The sequence below is a fragment of the Pipistrellus hanaki genome (assembly GCF_964339955.1).
Source record: "Pipistrellus hanaki genome assembly, chromosome: 7".
Taxonomy (NCBI): Eukaryota; Metazoa; Chordata; class Mammalia; order Chiroptera; family Vespertilionidae; genus Pipistrellus; species Pipistrellus hanaki.
Genome location: NC_140509.1, coordinates 55,401,621 through 55,424,501, shown reverse-complemented (window position 1 = coordinate 55,424,501; position 22,881 = coordinate 55,401,621). Strand labels below are relative to the sequence as shown.

The following is a 22,881-nucleotide window of genomic DNA, read 5'->3' as shown; positions in this document are numbered from 1 at the left end:
CATATCTTAACTCCATCCTGTAAGAAGGGAAGGAGAGGAACCATTCAACTATGACTCACACCCACTGGTGGAATGGGACGCTTAGTCTTTGAGGATCTTAGTGCCCTGTGTTTTGAAAATAAGAGTGCCTCAAGAGGCTCTCCTGGGCACACCTTTGCTTGCCTCATGAACACAATATACCTTACAATCCTGTCTTAGAAGAATTTTTTTTTTAAGGCTGTGCATTTTGCTACAAGACCTGACCAACAACAATCGATATACTTAGTCAATATAAATTTTCCACATTTAAAATTCTTTCTAGACTGGAAAAACTACAACTAAAAGTGTGGCTTTAGGATTCACAAGTGCACATAAGTAAGAGGAGGGAATGGTTTCAGACAACTACTGCAGCTTGTCTTCCAAAGGGTGGATTAGTCTGCACTGACAACACCAGTCACCTTTTAGTGTCCTGTGAATGCCGCTGCATGAATATCTTACTCCCTCCTTCCCGCCATTATCTGCACTAGGTATTTCAGTGCCAATCTATGAACGGTGGTATGCAAGTACATATGATTTTTTTACATTAAGATTTTCACAGGAGAGAGATGGTACATAATAAACTCTTAAAGTAAATGTGTCACTACTTCAGCTCTCAGACAGTAGATCACCTGGCCGATGCAGTTAGTCAGTCACATGCACAAAATTACATTTTCAGAATGTGTTTATTTGTGTACAAAATATGTTGTGATTTACTGATGCATATGCAGCAAAATTTTATCACATACAACAAAAAATACACTCTTGACCCTCCTTTCCCTGCCCTTGGAAATGGCAACACTGTTTTGGCAACTCAGCAGCTAAAAATGAAGTGCTATCATTAAGCAGTATTGGAATGTGTTCACTTGACAAATGTGATGTACAATTTGAGTATACAACCACATCTTTTGTTAGTTTCCTCACAGGCCAGAAAAAGTCCACATCCTGAACACCTCCAGAAGATACAAATAATTTGTATATTATATATACACATGTATACACTGTATATGTAAAGTGCCACCAAACTTCTGTATCCTCGCGCGTTCGTTGTGTGTATGTTTATTCTCTCTCTCTCTTTCTTTTCCAAAGTCAGGGTCACACTTGTGGGATCTCAGAGTTCATCAGCAGGCACCGAGAAAGCTCACCACAGGCTGGCTTGTTGGGGAGGTGTGGTGTTGGCGAGAGGACGGAGGAGGGGGCCTTCAGACCTCACTGGGAGACCTGGAGCGGAAGGGCACTTTGGACTGGAAACAGCCACAGAACAGGAGCCACAAGGCACGCTGGATCTCCTGGTTGCGGAAGGCATAGATGATGGGATTGATCATGGAGTTGTAGGTGGCGGGCAGCAGAGTGGCGTAGGTGTAGACGGCCGGGTCCTCGCGGCTGCCCACCACGCAGTATATGGCGAAAGGCAGCCAGCTGAGGCCGAAGGTGCCCAGCACCACGGCCAGCGTGCCCACGCCCTTTCGGGTGGCGGCCAGGTGGGGCGGCGCGAGGCAGTGCTGCTGCAGGGCGATCTGGTGCGCGTGGCGCCAGACCACCTGGCAGATGCGCACGTACAGGTGCAGCATGACGCCGAAGACCACGAAGAAGGCGGCGGAGAGCAGCGCCACGTGGCTGCGCGTCAGGGGGCTCACCACGCTGCAGGCGGCGGGCTCCGCGAGGCAGTTCCAGCCGAGCACCGGCAGCAGCCCGAGGCCCAGGGAGACGGTCCAGGTGGCGGCGAGCAGCAGGTGCACGCCCAGCAGGGTCCGCCGCGAGTAGTAGGTGAGCGCGTTGTAGAGGGACAGGTAGCGGTCCACGGTGATGGCCAGCAGGCTGCTGACCGAGGCAGCGAAGGACGACACGAGGAAGCCCACCGTGAGCAGGCTCACCGTCTCCGAGGGCACCACGTACCGGAACACGAAGTGCAGGATGAGTCCGCAGCCCGCCAGCAGGTCGGCCGTGGCCAGGCTGCCCACCAGCACGAACATGGGCGTGCGCAGGGCCGGGGAGGACGCGATGAGCGCCACCACCAGCGCGTTTTCCCCCGCGATCACCGTCCCCGACACGCACAGCAACACGTCCCATGGGTTCACCGCCGACAGCGGCAGCCCAGGCGGTCCGGCGGACATCTGCGAAGAAGACAGCTCCAGCGACCCGTTAGCCACGCCTCCTCCGCCCAAGGCCGCCGTGGCCGCCGCCGGCTGCCCCCAGTCCCCGCCGTCCTGCGCTCCTGCCGCCGCCGCCGTGGCCACCGCCGCCGCCGCTCCCTCCACCGCCGCGGCCACCACCTGGGACTCGTTGAGCGAAGAGGCGCTCGCGTTCATTGCGGCCGGACACGGCACGCACCCTGCGTGGAGAGGGGCAGTGAGCATCAGGTGTGCGGTTCCAGCTTCCGGGGAACTTCCCCGGGCGCGCGCGCGGGTGTCCCGCTCCTATTGCCCATCCCGCCCCGGACCCCAAAGCTGAGCCAGGAAGCTGTGCTTGAGAGCCACCCATCCCTAGTGAATGGGTGAGTGGGACGCACACGGGTGCTCTCACAGACATCTGAGTTCTTGCACAGATACACACACGGATAACATGCACTCACACGCACGCAGGTTAATCCCGCAAGGGTAGACTGCATCTGCACGCGTATCCCTAAGCACCGAGCTAAGGGTGTGGGGCCTGGGCGAGTCCCTCTCGCTGAGGCTCAGGGTCAGCGGGTTCGGGGTGTTCACTTAAGCTGGGAAGCAGGGTCGCTGTCCGCGGTGCTGAAAGCTAAGTTTCTGCACGCTGAGCCCAGCGGTCCTGGAAGCTACAGAGAGACCCCTGGAAAGGAGGCTTGGGGAAAGAGAAGTTGGGGTGTCCATGCAGGGGAAACGCGTGGGGTCAAGTTTGGCTCCATTTCTCCGTATTAGGAAGGATTCATCCCCCCGGTTACCCTTCACTCCTTCCCTTCCCCACACCCTCAAAGTTCTTCTAGGGAGCCAGCGGGGCTGCTCACCTGGGGAGTCAGGGCTTCAGGAAGTCTGTGCTCATGAGCGCTGTGGTGGGGCGCCAGGCTGCGTCCCCGGAGGAGCGGCCAGAGTCGATGCCTGCGAAGCGGCCGGAGAGGAGCGCTGGGCTCCAGTGGTTGCAGGGAAGCCGGGGAGAGTGAGGGACACAGGCAGCGGCAGAACAGGCGGTTACGAGCAGCGCGCCCGGCCTGAGATTGACAGGCAGGGTGCGGTGACGTCAGGCTCCTAGCTCCGCATTCGCCTTCCTCACCGCCCATCACCACCCCTGCCTGGTCTCCCCAAATGAGAACGACTCCGAGGCTTCAAGGAGGGAGGAGATGCAGGAGCCGCTGTCTGCCTCTGGTCCAGAGCCTCCAGGAATGAGGTGGGGGTGGGAGGGAAAGAAAGAAGGAGAAATGGAAAGAAGTGAAGAAGACTTTGAGGCTGAGAAAGAGGGTGAGGCGGGGGAGGGAAGGGGTGACACAGGAGTTGCATTGGTCAGGCAGCAAAATTAAGAGTCAAAGGTCACCCAGGGGAGGGGGCCAGGCGAATAAGAAGCCCTGGGGAAGGGGGGCATTGGGGCAGGAAGGTCTGGAGGCAGAGTTGCTACCTTGAAAAAAATAATACTTCTTTGGGGAAAGGAATGAATTTGGGGGGGAAGGGCGTGCAGAGCGATCAGCTTTCTTTTTAAAAGGTATCTGCAGAAAAGTGTGTCGAGTAGAGTCAGAGGACATATGCAGAGTTATGGGGAACCGAGAGAAGATGGGACATTTGAGGGAAACAATCTCTTCTTTTAAAGGTTACCTGTGCAATGCCTCTCGTTCTCCCTCCATTCCTTTCTCTCTCTCCCACTATCTCTACACAGTAGGTTTCACCATGATCTTCTCAGCACAATGTTTCCCAATTCTGGAAGCTGATAGTGCTCTTTAATTAAAGACCAGGTTTATGTCTTGTTAGAATATAAGAAAACAAAAAATGTGATTTACTTTCCTGGCAAAAAACTTTGCCCTCTTAGTTAGTACTCTATAAAACCAATTGCAGGATAAAAATAGTGATAACTCAGCCATACCAAACTTCGGTAGGCAGTTTTCTTTTCAGCCCAGATAAATTACCCTTTTTAGTTTAAAGGTATTTTGTTAGTAAAATACAAATAGTAGACTTCTTCCTATTTTTAAATCATCCAGAATTTCTGATAGCTGTACTTGGGCAAAAGCTAAAATAGTTAGCTCCATCTAATTTCTAAAATAAATGATTGCACATTGGCATGATGACATTATATTGAGGCCACCGCCATGATTTTCAGGGTGACATGCTCTAGGCAAAGTGAAAATAGATAATATTTGTTATTGGTTCTTTCCACACTTCTCCCTGTATCTCCTCCCCTAACCTCCTGGCTTCATTTTGCCTCTAACTTCAGAGGTCCAAGAGTGAAGAAAAAAGAACCACACAAAATCATATACTAGTACTCAGACTGTCTACAGACTCAAATGTGGTGAGGGGTGGATTTTTACCCTGGCCTGTTCCTATAAGTATGGCCCCCAAGTCCAGACTATTCTTGCCTCCCCCACTTCCCGCCTCAATGTAGCTGGACGTAACTGGAAGAAATGAAGGAAACTGTAGAACTATTCAATTCTTTGCTGCAATAGTCAGTGTTGGACCATAAGTTAAGTTTACGCACAATATCTCCATTTGGAGAGTTTATAAAATTCTCACACTGCCATTTTCATGAGTCCCCAAATTGGCTAAAGTTCTAAGTTAAAAGAGTCACTTGAATTTCAGTAAAAGGCTGTCATTTAAAAGCTAAGAATGAAAAAAAAAAGTTAAGAATGTTATTTTCAGAGCTCTTAAGTGAACTGTCAAACCACTATAATAACATGTTAATCTCAAATTTTCCAAATCATCAAATAGTGTCCCATGGGGAGGAGAATCCTCCTTAATGTCTAAGTGTGTTACATTTTTATATGCCACAATGCAGCAGAAAGGATGGGATTAAACTAAGCAAACAGAGATCTTGTGTTTTAGACATTCTTATGCTTTCACCATTGGCAAGAATGGGCTTTTCAGTGGTTCAGGAGGAGGACAGCCCATGCAGAATCATGTTGGCCGAGGGTTTTTAGATTGTCTTTACAACATTACCTCTCTCAAATGCTAGACTGGATCCTTACCCCCTGCCGGTACCCACCCATCTCCGGAGGCAGAAGATGGAAAAGAAGAAAGGTGTGTGGTTCATTGGTTATGGATGAATATTAGATGAACTGCATTGCCTAACCTACCCTTCCAGTGGTCTATGGTTCTACTGTGCTTCAGCTTATGAATCATATGATATTTTCTATCTCAAGCCTAGAACTTGGGAGGAGATTGACCCCTAACCCAAAGCTAGACAAGATCAATCATCCTTTGCTGGTGATCAAATTCCCCTTGAAAATTTGAACTAAGAGACATTGTGACAATGGTCAGTCAGTGTTGGGGTCTGAACCTGCAAGATTATGATAAATTAGGACTGGAGCACTCATAGTAAGCCTTGCATGAAACAAGTAATCAGAAGAAGCCCATTATGATGAAAGAAAGAAGTAGGCATGGAGAGAGGACCAGAGATGAAGAAGATCAAATGACTGAGAGGTGGGGGGAATGACCTCAGTATCTGAGCGTCCAGTTCCTGGCTCTGGAAGTTCAGATCCCTAGATGCCTTGAAATTGCTATTTGCGTCTCTACCACAAACCTTTATAATCTCGAGCTACCTTGAGTGCATTTCTATTCTGGGAATATTTGATAATTGACTGAAACATGAAAATAAATATATAATTGACTAAAACACACAAGTAAACATACTTTTGATCCATCATCTTGTCTGGTCCAGGTTAGGTTTTGAAGTGTATAAAGTTTGGTTTCTGACTTGTAATCACAGGTTAAACTCATTATTTCCAACTCTGCCACCTACTAACATATCACCTGGCACTTTTATACTCCAGCACTGTCCAAGCATGAACACCAAAGAAACTTTCCTTGTCTGAGGTTATGCTGCAGAATCACAACCTCTCACCTACAACTCTTTCTCTGTTTCCTGTGTTTATCTCTTGCCCATCTCAGCCTAAGCCAGTGGTTCCCAACCCTGGCAGCCCTTTAGAGTCACCTAGAAAGCTTTTAAAAACTACCTCTTCCTGGATCACTCACCAGAGATGCTGATTCATTTGATCTGGAATGAGGACCAGGCATCAAATTTTCTAAGGGCTCTAATGAAAAGCCAGGGTAGAGAGCAATCATACAATCTCCTTATCAGTTTAACATGCAGTGAAATAGTGGATTGGAGTTTGAAATAGTTGCATCAAAGGAACTTTAACAACAATCCAGTTTCAAGTCAAACTGTAGTTTCAGATTTATGGCGCTAACTAGACCTCTTTGGCAGACCTTTTATTTTTCATACTCACATAGAACCACCTATATGTGGAGCACTCTTGGCTGATACTTGGTTCCCTCTTGGCCTTGATTAATTCAGTGGCCCCATCAGAAGCTCTAAATGCTGGTTGCCCTAACCCTCTATTTTGCTATAGACCTCAGTTTCTGCCCCCTTTCTTGTTCTGAGTTCAAGACCACTTCCCAAGTGTGCCCTCTCCTGGCCCAGATATTTGCAAATCAATTCTGTTTTACAAAATCAGAGCAGCAGTCAGCCAAGCTGTCTAGACCTTATAAAACTAGACCAGAAAGACCCAATCCTAGCAATACTGGTCTCTCTCTGAGGATCTGCAGACACACACACTCACTCCCTCAACTTGGTTCTTAGAGACAAGCAGTTCCATTTCCTACTGGGAAGTATAAGTCTATTTGGTGATACACAGATACTTGAGCTGACAGCTCAGGAAGAGGGCAGGTGCTTAGTGAGATGTAGAAAGCTGTTATTAAGAAAGATTGTTGTTGAAAGAGGCAGGAATCACAAAGGGCCATTGTATTCTCTACATTGTTTGTCCAGATCCAGGGTGCTGGATGGAGTATAATCTTTTTGAGACACCTGCAGAGACAGATACATAATATTCAAAACATCCTCTTCCCTGCCATTGCCTGTTCCCAGGATCTCTTCTCACCCTCAGGCATCAGTGGTGTGTCACAATGCCCACGGCACTTATTTCCTCGGCACATTCAAACACATCAGGCATGTTCCTGCTTCATGCCAGGTTAGCTGTCTTCATTCCCAAAGGCTGTTACTCTGGAAGGTCAGTGTCACCTGATGTTTCCACCAAATTTAGAAAAGCAGCAGAACACCATTATGACCGTTACATGTCCGCAAGATGCAGAACACTGTGCAGGGCAGTGGACATATTTCATTTAACTGAACTGTTGTTGAGCAACATTTTTTTGTGGGGAGGGAGGGGTGATAAACAAATCAGAAAAAATAATAACATTTTAAGACATATGTCCTTTTTTTCATAAAGAACAACAATAACTTCATTGAGTTTCATGGGTAAAAGTATAAACTCACAACTTAGATGAAAGATTTATTGAGTAAGAGAATGGGAAGACTGGTTCTATTGGCATACAGGAAAGCTAACACAGAGGCAATCTTCTAATCTGTCATGCCCTGCATTTCCAAAGTGCTTTGAATCTCACGCAGCGGGTTCATACTCATTGTCTCATTTTGTTCTCCGAAACAATTACATGGAGTTTAGAGTTATTTCCTTTGCAGATGGGGCCACTGAAGTTTAGCGAGGTGAAGCGAGTTGTCCAAGGGCACACAGGACACCAGCAGGTACACTGCGTCCACGTTATTGACAGTCCCATGGGAAAGCAAAGCCAGCATCGAGTCAACGTGTGCAAAGCTACGTCGATTTCAAAAACAAAGAGGTCTTGGATAGTTATATCAGAAATGGTGAAGGTTGAATTTTATAACTTTAACTAAAGGCCCTATGCACTAAATTTGTGCACGGGGTGGGGATGGGGAGTGTCCCTCAGCCCAGCCTGCACCCTCTCCAATCTGGGACCCCTCGAGGGATGTTAAACTGCCAGTTTAAATGGGCAGTTGGATATCCCTCTCACAATCCAGGACTGCTGGCTCCCAACTGCTCACCTGCCTGCCTTCCTGATTGCCCCTAACCACTTTTGCCTGCCAACCTGATCACCCCCTAATCACTCCCCTGCCAGTCTGATTGCCCCTAACTGCCCTCCCCTGTAATCCTGGTCACCCCTAACTGCTCTCCTTTACAAGGTTGATTGCCTCCAACACCCCTCCCCTGCAGACTGGTCTTCTCAACTGCCCTCCCTTGCAAGCCTAGTTCCTCCCAACTGCCCTCCCCTGCTGGCCATCTTGTGTCCACATGGGGGCAGAATCTTTGACCACATGGGGGCAGCCATCTCGTGTGTTGGAGTGATAGTCAATCTGCATATTACTCTTTTATTAGATAGGATAGAGGCCTGGTGCCTGGGTGGGGGCCAGCTGGTTTGCCCTGAAGGGTGTCCCGGATCAGGGTGGGGGTTCCCTTGGGGCGTGGGCGGCCTGAGTGAGGGGCCTGTGGTGGTTTGCAGGCCAGCCACGCTCTCCCCTCTCCCCCCCACCCTGACCCAAGCAGAGGCCTTGGTATCTGGAATTTATTTACCTTCTACAATTGAAACTTTGTAGCCTGGAGCGGAGCCAAACCCCCTGCTCACTGGGCTGCCGCCATTTCTGTTTGGTTTTATGTGTCTTCTATAACTGAAACTTTGTAGTCTTGAGTGGAGGCCTAGGCCCGGCAGGGCAGGTGGAAAGCTTTGCTTCTTCCATTGCTGGGGGAAACCTCTCTCCAGCTCTGTGGCTACCACCATTTTTCTTGGAATTTATCTTCTATAATTGAAACTTTGTATCCTTGAGTGGAGGCCTAGGTGGATCAGGGTGTGTGAAAAACTTGGCTTCTGTTGTCAGGGAAACCCAAGCCTCTCAACTGCTCACTGTGGCTGCAGCCATCTTGGTTGGGGTTAATTTGCATACTCGCTCTGATTGGCTGGTGGATGTGGCTTATAGCGGAGTGATGGTTAATTTGCATATTACTCTTTTAGTAGATAGGATATTACTATGAGCAGCAGTTTATAGATGAGCTTTTTCTGTTCTGTAAGTCTCCTTGTAAATGTACTGTAAATATATTAAAGAGAATTTTGAGAGAAAAAACACACACACCAAAAACTAAAAAACCTCACTCATATTCTTATCAGCTAACTAGAATTGCTCCTCCCCCACCCCCGGATTGTAAAGCTACTGAGGGGATGAGCCAGTTCTATTAATCTTTTCATCAGGATGACCTGACATAGAGAAGGCACTCAATAAATGCCTATTGAATGACTATTTCCAGAATTTATCTTCATGCATATATATTTTACATGGGTAGATTGTGCAGCATGCATTTACCATATATACAGTGTCCAATTTAAGTTTTCACTTCATAATAAAGTATATGCTGTCAATATTTTTATATGTCACGTTGTAATTATTTTTTATACTTTTGCCTAGTCACCCATGCATTCACTAAGCATTTACTGAGGGGATGAGCCAGTTCTAATTAAACTTTTCATCAGTATGATCTGGCATAGAGTAGGCACTGTGCTAGACATTGTGCTAGAAAACAAAGATGCCAAAGTCTGTGCCTTTCCTCAGGAGCAAATAAACAGATTCTATGAGAACGGTGTAGCACATGTTATAAAAGAGGTGATCCTGGGAATAACGGGGACTCTCAGGAGAAGACTCTCATCCAACCTGAGTCAAGGAATGATGCCTGACCAGAATCTTGAAGGGTAAGTAATACTCACCTAGATCAGGAAGGCACAAAAGTGTTCCAGGCCGAGGAAACATGAAAAAAGGCATGAAGTCAAGGGAGCCTGGCCCAGATCCTTGGACTGTGGGTAGGTAATTGAGGCTAGCATGTAAGGTGAAAGGGCAGAGCAGAGATACACCAGGTAGGTGGGGCCAACTCATGAAGGATCTCCTGTGCCAGGACAGGAGGTGAATTTTATCATGAGGGGAATGGGGCGCTGGTGACAGATTTCTTTAAGTAAAAGTGGTTGATAGAATCAGGCTTGTGTCCCTCTTACAATGTATGGAAGCCTCATTAGCAATGATATGGAATGATTAGAGAAGGGCAAGAGTGAAGATAGACCTCTTAGGAGGCTGTTATAGTGATTTATACAGGGCACTTTGAAGGCTTACCAGGAGTAGTGATGGCAAGAATTGAAGAAGGTGCTGGATCCTTCAGATGTTTTGGACATTATATTAGTGAAAGCACTCTAGTTTCTGTAAAAGATAGTTATTCAAATCTTGGTGGCACAACATACTAGGGAACTGTTCTTTATTCACATGAAATTAACAACAGGTTGTCTGACTGGCAGACAGCCTTGCACAGGATAATCCAGGGATCCAGCTCCTTCCATCTGACCTTGGAGTTCTCCGCATTCAGCATCTCAGCATTTCATTACTTTGGTGATTGGGAAATGACTGGGGAATTCCATTTGGAGTGTTTTATGGGACATGCCTGGAAGTGGGGAGCTAGGCAGACACAGATAAAAGGTGTTAAGGATGATTTTCAGGTGTGAACAGGAGTAATATTGGAGAGGGGCAGATGGTTAATGCAATTGTGCATATTTGAGTTTGAAGTAGGACATGCAGGTGCAGAGCTTCAGGGGGACATTGAATAAAGGGGTTGTTCTGAACTCAGCATAGAGTCTAGACTGAGGTTAGAATATAAAAAACTCCTCCTCCTCCATCTCCCCCTTCTCATCTTTTACTTACTCCTCCTCCTCCTCTTAATAAGGTGTACCATTTACTAAGGTACCCTTTGGGGTGGAACTATTATTGCCCTCATTTTACAGAAGAGAAAATTAAGATTAGGGGGTGAAATAACTTTGCCACATGGTTGGAAAGTGAGAGAGTCAGAACTTGAACCCCATTTGTCGGACTCCAGGTGAAAGGAGCTGATGAATCTAAGTGAAGAGGGCTGGGGCCAGTCCCCGGGGGATTACAGTTCTTACAGAATGGGTGGAGGAAGAGGCAGCCACAGGGAAAGTTGAAAAGAGCTGCCAGAGAGGTAGGATATATCATAGAAACCCAGCCTCAGTCAGGGAGGAGAAAGGGGTGTGGAAATCAAAGACGGGGTGAGTTTCAGGAGGAAGAGAGTCAAATTATATCCTGATAGCTCAAATAAGGTTAGATCAAGAAAAAAAAAAATAGCTGAGCTCAGCTAGGTTCATCAACTTATTGGTGACTTTGCAAAGTGCAGGAATGGCAGCAGCCACGCTGAAGTGAATGTGCTTTAACTGAGGGATGAGAAAGGAGAGTGCAGATGTTTCTATGAAGAAGTTGGCTTGAAGAGGAAGAAGGCAATAGGGCAAGAGCTAGATAGAGATGTAGGTTCAAGGGAGAGCTTTTCCTGAAAAATAGAAGAGATTTGAAGGGAGAAGAGATGGCTGTGCAGCCAAGATTGACTTCAGAGACCATAGCTATTTGAGGGGGTAAGATGATGGGGAGCAAAGATAGAGAGGTCTGGAAGATAGGTAGAGATTCGCCTGGGAAACGGACGGGTGCCAGGAGAATGAGGTGTGCACGTAGGGCCATATATGTAAATTATAAGTGGAGAACCAGGAAATCAAAGGGCTGCCTTCCAATTCTTTGTGAAATTTTGGGGATGAGGAACTCAGCTAATAGTGAGATGACAAATGGTAGTGTCTCTACAGTTATCATGTTGATAACTGTACCATATTGCTTTGAGAATATAGAGTAACATCTAATTTACCATTCTCCTGCTGTTAGACATTTAGGTTGTTTTTATGTTTGCTATTATACAGCAGGTAACTCTACAAAGATTACTTTCATGCACATGATTATTTTTATTTTGTACTAGAGGCCCTATGCGTGAAATTCGTACAAGGGTAGGCCTTCCTTCCCCTGGCTGCTGGCTTCGAAACCCAGGCTCTCACAGCCCTGGCCCCGCCCCCTACCCACACCTGCTTGGCATGGTGCTTCCTGAGTCCGCCCTCACACTCCCTCAGTTCCCCAGTTCTGCAGAACCCCCTGATAGATTGCCCCGCAGAGGGTGGCATGGGCCTCCCTCTTTGGGGTGATTGTGGAGTGATGGTGGCAGAGGGGTGAGGGGGTGCTCCCCTGACCAATCGCATGGCACCCACCTTGGAAGGCCTGGCACCAGTGTGTGTTATAGCATGGTCATCCTAAAGGTCGTTCTGCCGGTCGTTCTGCTGTTCAGTCGTTCGGTCGATTTGCATATTATGCCTTTATTATTATAGATATAGATAATTATCTTGACATGGAAATTGTCAGCCAAAAGGCAAAAACATTTTCATGGCTCTTGAAATGCTCTGCTAAATTGCTTTCGAAATGACTGTGATGATTTACAATGCAGCAGCACTCTGTGTGCGTACCAATTTCTCTGCAGCTTTTATAGCACGGGGTTTTATCATTTTAAAATGTTCTTCCAATTCAGTGGGTATAAGAGGTACCTCATCAATAATTTAAATCGTATTTATTTGATTACCACTAAGGCTGACCATTTGTCTCTCTTTTTTAAAACACTGAATTTTCTCTTATCTGTTAGGACTTGAGGCTGTTTTTACAATGCTGATGAAGTCCACTGTAGACATTCATACTTTGTCTACAGTGTACTCCCCTGATCTTTTGAGAAAGATTCTAAAACCTAGGAGAAGTTGCATGTCAAACTTGAGGTGAAGTTTCCCCTTTCTTTCTTTTTTAACTTCAGTTTTGATTGTTCAGAAGTATTGCCTTTTTGTAAAGTTGCCTTTTTAAGGATAATGTACCTCAGCTTCTAGCCTGAGCATGGCCCGTGCGTGGCTTTAGAGTAGAGAGTTCTGTCATTTAGTAGAGAAGAGAGGATGGAGATCTGGGGAGACAAGAGATTCTGGGAGGGGGCTGGCCCCCGAGGCAGGCTGTAGTCTCCTCTGAGCGTCAAAAGCCCAACTGTCTGGCCCAGGCCTGTACAGCTTGCCCAAGGAAGGTGCTGGCACATGAACACAGCAGAGCCTTTGGGCCGGGCTGGGAGACTGTGGCTCTCAGGTCCCAGCCCAGACCTCCGCAGGGAAGGAAGAAATTAGGGAGACCAATAGGTTCTGGGCAATGGGACAGATTTGCTCAACAGGAGCAAGGTCCCCACCAGACCGGAACAAAGGGCATCCATTTGGAACACAACCCACTGCCAAGTCTGACCAGGAAAGAAGCCCTAAACTGAGGGAAATAATTACAGCAGAAGGGGATGGAGAAAGAAAAGTCACATTCACATAGTTCCTGGCCACTGTGCCAGACACAACGAACACACATTGTATGCATGATGTCAGCTTACTCACACCGGCCCCCGTGGAATTAGTTCTATTATTCCCATTTAACACTGGAGGAAACAGAGGCTCACGGGGGTTAAATAACATTCACTGTTAGGCAGTTTGTAAGAGATGGAGCCCATTTGGGCCTCACAGTCTCACTTCCTTAAAAAAGATCTCGGCTCTGGGAGAGGGACCTGAGGCTTCAATGTGATGTGTGGCCTGGGGGGCAGGGAGAGGTGGGGGCAGCGAGCAAATTTTGGAGGGTGCCGCTTTGGTGCAGGAGAAAATAGGAACCCAAGGTGGCATTCTGAGCAGACAGCTGATTTGAATCGATGCTTTGGGAAGAGAGCTGGGAGTGGAGGGCAGAAAGCAGGCTATTTTTCTGTGACACACTTGTGGGCACCAATTAAATACGGGCAGGCCTATTAAATGAGAGCCAGCCAGAACTGGTATTTTGGAGTTGCTGCTAAGATAAGTCACCACTCTGAATGTTTATCTGAAATGTAATCCCCTGATCTTTTGAGAAGGATTCTAAAACCTAGGAGAGGTTGCTAAGGCAATAAAGCCCTAAGTATCATAAACAGCAGAATCCATAAAATAATTTCCCCAAAATATCATGAGCTCCTTTATCCAGCTGGGCACTGGGAGTTTGGCTGGAGCCCAGGAGGAAGCCAGCATGGGCCCGCCTTCTCCTCCTCCCTCCACACAGAAGTGAGTCCCCACCGAAGGTCTATTCACATGGCATTCTCAGGCGTCTGCAGACCCGTGTGTTCCTTCAGCCTGGGACCCCACCCTCTCAAACCATCCCAGCTTTTCACTTGATGTAGATTTATTCCCCTGCCCTGAACCCCAAACTGAATGATGCTTCAAGCAAGAATAATTGATTTGAGTGACTTGTATAATATACATATTTTATTAGATGGAGGTGGATTCAATTTTTTTGAGCTTTAAAAAAAGATACACACACACACACACACACACACACACACACACACACACACATAGTCATAAAACGATATTCACGAAATGAAAGCCAAGACCACTGTTTACAATATGAAGGCAGTTTTGGAAAATAAATTATATGCAGCATATCAAAATGTTAACAGTGATGACCTCTGAGTGGAGGCTATCTTTATCCTTTTCAAAAATATATGTGACAGGAGCTGATAGCTATCTTCCAATGTCCATTCTTCTTTTACTCTATAGGAATAGAACCTATAGTTCTAGTATTAGCTGGGCCCAATGGTTATCTACACTCAATAGCATAATTCTAGGCCTTTCTTACAGCTAGTTGTGGTCATGTAAATGTGATGTGGGTGGATGTGCTGTGCAGCACCTTCCAGAAACTGCTCTTGGAAGGACGGGTCAGGCCCTGCTTCTTTCTACTCCTTGCTGGTTGGAGCGTGAGCATGTTGGCTGGAGCTGCAGCGGCCATCTTAGACCCTGAGGTGGGAGCCATGTGCTGGAGGTGTTGGAGCCACAAGAGAGAAGAAGCCTGGGTCCCTGATGATCGTGGACCACCAGAACAGTTCCAGACCCCCTATATCTACTGGTCCATGAGAATCATTTTTCCTTTTCTGTTTTATTTAAGTCACTAGTGTTTTGAGTTTTCTGTCCCTTGCCAGCTGAACAAAATCCTAGATAACACATTGGTATATTTTTTAAAGCCATAAAATAGATTGGGGCATATTGAGAATTCCAGTCCAAGTCCTGTTCATGGGATAATTTTTCTGGCTGCAAAATTTTTCATTGAAACCACTTGTCCCAAGTTTCACAAATCTCTGCTCCCATAACTCTGTTCAAACAAACTGCATCAAACCAGCACTGAACACTGTTCAGTTTTTATATCAAGGATACACTACCCCATGCCTAGTCCATGGGCTGTCTCGATTTTAATTCAAAAGATTTCACGATGCTCCTGGGAATAAGATATTGATGTAAAGATTTTGGGATATTTGTAATAGCATTTTAGGTTATGAGAGGGCTGTAAGTTTGAGGCCAAACCATAGATGAAATGGTCTAATTAGCCTTTTCTTGCCCAAGTGAGCTGCTTCTATCAACAGATTGAGACCAGGGCCTGTGAGGAGCAAGAAAACAAGTCAGTGTGTGAGTAGTGTGTGTGTGTGTGTGTGTGTATGTGTGTTGCAGCTGTGTGTTACATAAGCTTTAGTGGTGTGTGATGTCAGTATGTGAATAATACACACATGTTCATGAGATGTTTGTGTGTTCATGTGTGTTTTGTGGGCATGTGTTTGTTGAACCTATATGTTGCATAGGGGGGTTTTGGGGGAGATGTGTATTGTGCTCCTGTGCCACAATGGTGTGGTGTGTGTGCATGCACATTGTGTAGGTGTGTGTTTGCAGTGTCTGGGTGTGTGAGCACGTGCTTGGACACACACGTGTGTAGCCGTGTTATGTAACAGTGACAGAGGAGACGCCTCATACTGCTGGGTCCTAAATAAGGCTGCAGTTGATTTAGGAGCCTGGCCAGGATGATCCGTTGAAGAACCCCACCCCCACCGCTTCTCCTCATATGTTTCTAGATCACGGGCCTCCGTCCCCATTCATTTCTAACAATCATGCAGTGTTTACATTACGTTTGCTTATCTAAACTGCAGGCAATTTAATTTTAACTTGGCTTCAATTCAGCTGATACTTTCTGCTTTCACTGCTCCAAATGACTAAAAGTGATTTTGAAAGTTATCCCGGCTCCCCAAGCATTTGCTTACACTACAAAGGGAAAATTATCTTGAAACATAAGGAATATTTAAATTAACAAAATAAAAGGGAGATATCAGATGAAGAAATACTGATGTTAATGAAACATAGTGTTGACATTTCAGCTATTCTCACACATTTAGTGTGAAAAATATTCTTCAACATCCCACACATCACCACTATATTCCCACACAGAACCCATCACCTTTTGCTTCTCTGTTCACCTGCTACTGTGGCTGGCATTCCTGAGCAGATCTTGGTTCACAGGGACCCTCTAAAAGGGGAAAAACCCACACCATTCCTGTGGGAGTATTTACAGATTAAATTTCTACAGAATCAGAGATTCCCGATTCCATGGGATGATAATGCCCTTGTGAAGTTTTTCTCAGAAACGAAGGTGCTCATGGCCTTGGAGTTGGTTCCCGGTGGAGAAAATGCCCGTTTCTATGCTGTGTTGGGGGAGGATCGGGCGGCCTCTAGGTGGTGCTGTTGAGCACTTGCTGGGAGGTGCACTTGCCACACTTTGGGATGAGGAGGATGCAGGGGCAGGCAGGCAGGCACTTGGGGAGTTTCTAAAGCCTCTGTCCCCTCTGACTACTATTGGTCATATGTAAAGATGTCCAGACTGTAAGCAGGATCATTGGTATGGCCATTATGCACACAGCCCTAGGAAGAATAGACTCTTAATCATATTCTAGACTGAGGTTGAAAGTCCCTTGTTTAAATGTAAGTACTGGGATTTGAATCCAGGCAGTTTGGTTTCAGAACTCTGTTCTTAACTCTTCTGCACACTTGCAACACAAATCATGCAGGAGCCAGGTGTGTGTGTGTGTGTGTGTGTGTGTGTGTGTGAGGGGGGGGGGGAGATTGCCACAGACTTTACACCTGTTCTGAGAGGCTTAGCTCAGAAGTGAGATTGGCCAACAGCCCAGCATCTTGGTGTGATTTTGTTGTTCATTTCAACAGAGGCCAGTTGACCTCACCAAGTAAAGAAAATTCTCTCTCTCTAAAATGTTGATTGGTATTGTCAGGAGAAACAGGATCCTCTGGTGAGAATTTCTCTCAGCCCTCACAGGCAATGAGCGAATCCATCAGGACATCCGTTGGGCTCTACTTTCAATAGAAAACCAGAAACTGACCACTTCTCACCTCTTCTATGGCTAGTCCTTGACCACTTTCATTCTTTTCTCAGACGGAACTGAATGCAATTCTACTGCAGACAGAATGAAGTTTTTATAGGATAAATGCTACATTCTGCTCCTCCTCTACTTTCTCATCCCGTGGCCCTAAATGGCTTGCCTCCTCCTTCTGCCCTCTCTGAACACAGCCACAGCTTTCCCTTTCCCTGACTCCACTCCATCTCCACTGGTGTTGTTCTTCCTCCAACACCAGACATACTCCCAACCCAGGACCTTTGCCTTGGCCATTCCCTCTGCCTGGAATACTCTTCCTGTAGATATAGTGACTACCTCCCTCACCTGAAGCCTTGGCTCAATCTCATTCGGATCTACTGTGTCTACTTTAAAATTGCAACTTGCACCCCCACCACTAGTTTTCTCGCCTTTTCTACTTTTGCCTGCTCTATCTTTTCTCCATGGTCCTTATCAGTTCTTCACATATTATATAATCTAATTCTTCATTATGTCACTGTTTATTGTCTACCCCTACACAGGAATATACATTCTCGGTATTGTTCACTAAGGCATTCCAAGCACTTAGTACCAGGTCTGACATGTGCTGAATATTTACTGAGTGAATGAGGAGGGGGTCTGCAGGCAGCAAACACTGGCCTCTGTGGAGATCTCAGGAAGCCTGGAAGAGGGCACATGAGCAATGGTCCAGGGCCAGTGACGGGGAGAGCTGACTAAGCATTCTGGGCTCCAGTGGGAGGCCCTGTGTCTCTGCATGAAGAGGGTGGAATTTGGCTAAACCATGGCTGCATCTGTGCAGAAGCAAAGGACTCTAGCCACAGCCTCACACTGCATGTAGACACTTTGTGGAATACATGTACTAAAAACAAGACAGTTGACAAATGTCATTTTGTCTGACTCATTGCAGACTGCCTGAAACAAGGGACTATATGTCAAACACAGCACAGTGCTTGGCACGTTTAAAGTGTCACATAAGGGTCGGTTGTTCTCATGGTATTCATCTGCCTGTAAATAAGGGAAGCCCACTCACTGCCATGAACTTTGCTCCCTGTTTCCATAAGCAGCTCCCTCTCTGCCTCCTGACTTCAGAGCTATGCTTGGGCTCAGCACCCAAGTGCTCTCTAGGAAGTGACTGAAACTGAGCTGCACATATGCATATCTATCTGTCTGCCAAGGATGTTTGGTCCTGCGGAGGGAGACCTCAGTATTTAGGGCCAGGAGGCAAGACTGGGGAAGCACATCACCTCTCTGAGCCCAAGAGATCATTGAGCACATCACCTGGTTCAGTGGCCTTCAGCTTGATGGACTGAAGGTAAAGTGAGCCAATTTCTTCAGCATCCATAAATTCCACCACTTAAAAACATCCCTAGCTCCAGTTCAACTCTAGGTATCAGACCAACCGTCTTGATAGCCCATTCAACTTAACCTTTCCTAGCTGCCTGCTTCATACACTGGCACAGGTTCAGCTCTGGGGTAAGGGGAATGGTCAAGGGCTCCATTTCCATGATGTTTCCTGTTGATTTTATTATTTTATTTTATTTTATTTTATTTTATTTTATTTTATTTGGCTTAAAACAAGACACATTTATTCTCTTGCAGGTCTGTAGGTTAGACCTGCCACACGGTCTCACTGGGCTAGAGTCCACGCGTCAGCAGGGCTGCACTTCTTCCTAAGGTTCCAGAGAAGGTTTCCTTGCTTTCTCCCCTGTTTATTGTCTACCCCTACACAGGAATATACATTCTCGGTATTGTTCACTGTGGCTAGAGTCCTTTGCTTCTGCACAGATGCAGCCATGGTTTAGCCAAATTCCACCCTCTTCATGCAGAGACACAGGGCCTCCCACTGGAGCCCAGAATGCTTAGTCAGCTCTCCCCGTCACTGGCCCTGGACCATTGCTCATGTGCCCTCTTCCAGGCTTCCTGAGATCTCCACAGAGGCCAGTGTTTGCTGCCTGCAGACCCCCTCCTCATTCACTCAGTAAATATTCAGCACATGTCAGACCTGGTACTAAGTGCTTGGTACCTGACTCCTGGACCCTCCATCCATCTTCAAGACCAGCAATGACTCATCCTCTGACCTTTCTTCTGCAGTCACATCTCCCACTGACTATAGTCAGGAAAGGTTCTTTGCTTTTAAGAATGCATGTGACTAGAAGAGGCCCACCTAGACAACCCAGAATACTTCTCCTTTCTCAAAGAACCTAACCCAGATTACATCTTCAAAGTGCCTTTTGCCATGCCGGGTGTCATATTTCCAGGTTCTCAGGATTGTGACATGATCTTTGGGGTTTCTTATTTTGCCTGCCACACCATTAAGATTGTCTTTTGGTTATAAAAAACAATATATTGATGTGCATGGGAGGCTACCTACCGCAATTTCAACTCTTTTTCTCCAAATTTAGCCTTTTTTTGCTACCTCTTGATACATTCTTAGATGACATTGCTAATTGATTTTGTATAGGATCCTCCTATTCTAACAACTCTGGCATCTTCTACTAAGGAGAACATGACATCTATTCTCAACTTAATATTGCTGGGATTCACAAAGGGTTCTCTTTAAATGCAAGGGTGAGAGGCACCAGCCAGGCCTGAGTGATGGGGAAGATATTATATTCATTAGAAGCAGCAGTGGGGTCTGGGGCACGGTAACCAGTCACCTCCAGGGCCTTTTGTCTGGAATGAGTGTCTTGCAGGTGGCCCTTCTAATAAACAGAAAATCTAAATGAGGGAAAAGCAAAATCTACCTTGGTGCTGAACAGACATGGAGAAAAAGGACTGATAAGTGTCTGACTAGTAAGGTGGGTAATGTTTAATGGATCATTCCAGAGACATTTCTGGAGAAACTTGTGGAAGATCTGAGGAGGGAGTTTTGTTCCCCAAGTGCCCAAATGGCTCAGAAACATAATTAGTGGATTTGCTGCCTTGAATGAGAGCAGATGATAAACAAAGAAGTTATGGAACATGAATGCAGAAGCAGAAAGAAGGAAGGGCAGGGCTGAAGCTGGCAACCCCTGTATGGATGTAGGAATTAGTGAAAAGCACTGGTAATGATTGAGATGGTCTCTGTGAAGTACAGTCTGCTATAAAACTGGAAGCTCTCTGGGGAGTCCTGAAAACCCCTTTCTCTTCCTTTTGGAACTTTGGAAAAATGGGGCCACGAGAATTCTGAGCATCTCCCACCTCAATTTTAGAAGGTGGCACTGCCTTTCTCAGAAGTTGATGTCAATTACAAATTGTACAACCACTCACCACCTCTCAGGCAAAGTCATCTATCAGGAATCCAGCCCACTGATGCCCCAAATTTTGTGCATAACCAGTATGGCACATTTAACCAGTAGGGCACATTCCCTTACTAGAACCTACTTTTAGTTTCATTACATTGACACTAAGCTTAGATCTGATTTATGAAGCTGCATTTTATAAAGCAAAGAAAGGGACCGTGGCCATGTTTAGAAAGGACAGCTGGCCTCCTGACAGCAAGGATGAAGAAACTATCAGAGACATGAACTCCAGCTCTGAGAGTAGCCAAGGCTTGGACTTCAGTGTAGGAGCAAATTCTCTCTGCTCTTGGGATCTCTGGAGGGTTTTCTGTCCTCAGCTCAGCACAGTCACACTTGCTTATGATGACCCAAACTCATAGCAAAGGTCAGCTTAAATAAAGCGCTTGCTTCATACATAGGTGGTGTTATGTGTTTTATTTACTTATTTTTACATTTTTATTGATTTGAGAGAGAGAAAGGGAGAACGAGAGAGAAACATCAATGTGGGAGAGAAACATCCATCAGCTGCCTCCTGCCTGTGCCCCAACCAGGGATCGAACCCACCAACGTGGGTATGTGCCCTGACCCCTGGGTATGTGCCCTGACTGGGAGTTGAGCCCCCATCTTTTGGTGTACAGGACAATGCTCCCACCAACTGAGCCACACCAGCCAGGGTTGTATTATGTGTGTTAGAACTCTTCAGTAAATACGATCAGTATAAAAATATTTTAGTACTGAAAGCTACTGAGAAAGTCTGCTACCTAGAATGACACATTTCCTGAGAGCACCTGAGGGGCAACGTTTGCTGTTCTTCGGGAAGTGGAAGTGAGCCAAGGACTTACACAAGTGTGGCTGCTGAAGCCGGCAACATATTACAACCCCTGAAGGACTCTAATGCATTTGGAGATATTCTCAAGCTACAGAGCTTGCCATGCATTGGAGGGTAAAAATCTAGTAATTAACCTTGATTCTGCCCTTTCTCCTCATCTCATTTAAACTTATTTCATCTTATCCTATTTCATTCATTCATTAAATTTTGAGTGTCTACTTTGTACAATTATTATGCTGTGGATATATAAAAATGCAAAATTCACCCCCTTTCTGGAGTTTATATTCTAGCGAGGAAAGATAGACAATAAACAAAAATCAATAGGTAAATCACACAGTATATTAGAGAGTGAAAATTCTATGAAGAAAAAAATAATGGAAGAAGGACTTTTAAGGTTACAATTTTAAGTGGGGTGATCAAGTGGCCATATTAAAAAGGTAATATTTTAACAAAAACTTCAGAGGTAAGGAAAGGAGCAACTATTTTAAAGAGGAACATTCCAGAGAATAGAAATTGCAAAAGCCTGGAGTCAGGGCAATTCCCGGTATGTTGAGGAAAAAAGCAAAGAAGCCAGAGTGGTTAGAGAATAGAGGGAGGTAAGTGGAAATGGAAGGTCAGAGATGTAAGGGCAGGTCGCACTGGACTTGTGGGCTATTGTGAAGACTTTCTCAGTGAGTGAGGAGCCTTTGGAAGGTTTTGGAAGAGATGGACTTCCTCTTTAACAGGGTCACTCTGGCTTCTGTATTGAGGAGTAAGGAACAGAAGCACAAAGAGGAGCTAGCAGACTATTGTAATAATGCAGGCAAAGGATGAGTGCCCAGAGTAGGCTGATAATAGTGGACCAGGGAACCCTAAGGATACAATTTGAAGGGTTATGAGAGATTTAAACCCCCTCTTCCCAATCCTCCCCACCCCCCTCAGAAGCATCCTGAGAACTATTGGGCTAACACTCTCCTCTCCCTTACAACCTGCCCTTTTATGCTGCGTTTCCTTCACAACAGAGGAAGCCCTCATTCAAGGCCACATGGAGAAGAATGCCTTCACCACCTAAAGAACTCCTCTAACTCATCCCTATCGCAGAGCAATGATGTGCACCGGGAATAATTTGTAGGGTGGGCTTTTTCACTTACTGTGATGCTTCTGGTATTCTTTCACCAAGTGCAGTTATTCCGATGTAAATGCTATGTTTTAATTTGTTTTTAGATATCTGTTATTCCAATAAGCAGCATTTTTAAGGTTAGCATGATGAGTGGAGGTCAGCTAATGAGGTGTGCATGCACACACAGTGAGTTCGACCATGAATGGCCCCACACACATGACAAGTGAAATGTTTAACAAACAAAATATATCCTATATAATAAAAGGCTAATATGCAAATAGAATGATGGGTAGTTATGATGCATACTGGCCACCAGGGGGCAGATACTCAATGTATAAGCTGCCCCCCCTGGTGGTCAGTGCACTCCTGCAGGGGGAGTGGGGCTCAGCCAGAAGCAGGGCTCACAGCTGGCGAGCACATGATCAGTGGCAGGAGCCTACAGCGTCAGTCGGACACCCACCGGGAAGACTCCTGGACTGTGAGAGGGTGCCGGCAGGGGCTGAGAGACCCTCTGCCCCAAGTGCACAAATTTCATGCACCTGAGCTCTAGTAACTAAAC

At 46.2% G+C, this 22,881-nt stretch overlaps 1 protein-coding gene across 1 annotated transcript; it reads right to left on the bottom strand.

Annotated features, from left to right (window-relative positions):
• Positions 1-960: 960 nt before the first annotated feature.
• GPR6 (G protein-coupled receptor 6) lies at positions 961-3,101 on the bottom strand. Its single transcript, XM_084890852.1, has 2 exons — positions 2,984-3,101; positions 961-2,347 (listed from the first exon to the last, which is right to left on the bottom strand). The coding sequence occupies exon 2, from the start codon at positions 2,322-2,324 to the stop codon at positions 1,218-1,220; it is 1,107 nt and encodes a 368-aa protein (XP_084746978.1). The 5' UTR covers positions 2,325-2,347; positions 2,984-3,101; the 3' UTR covers positions 961-1,217.
• Positions 3,102-22,881: the final 19,780 nt, after the last annotated feature.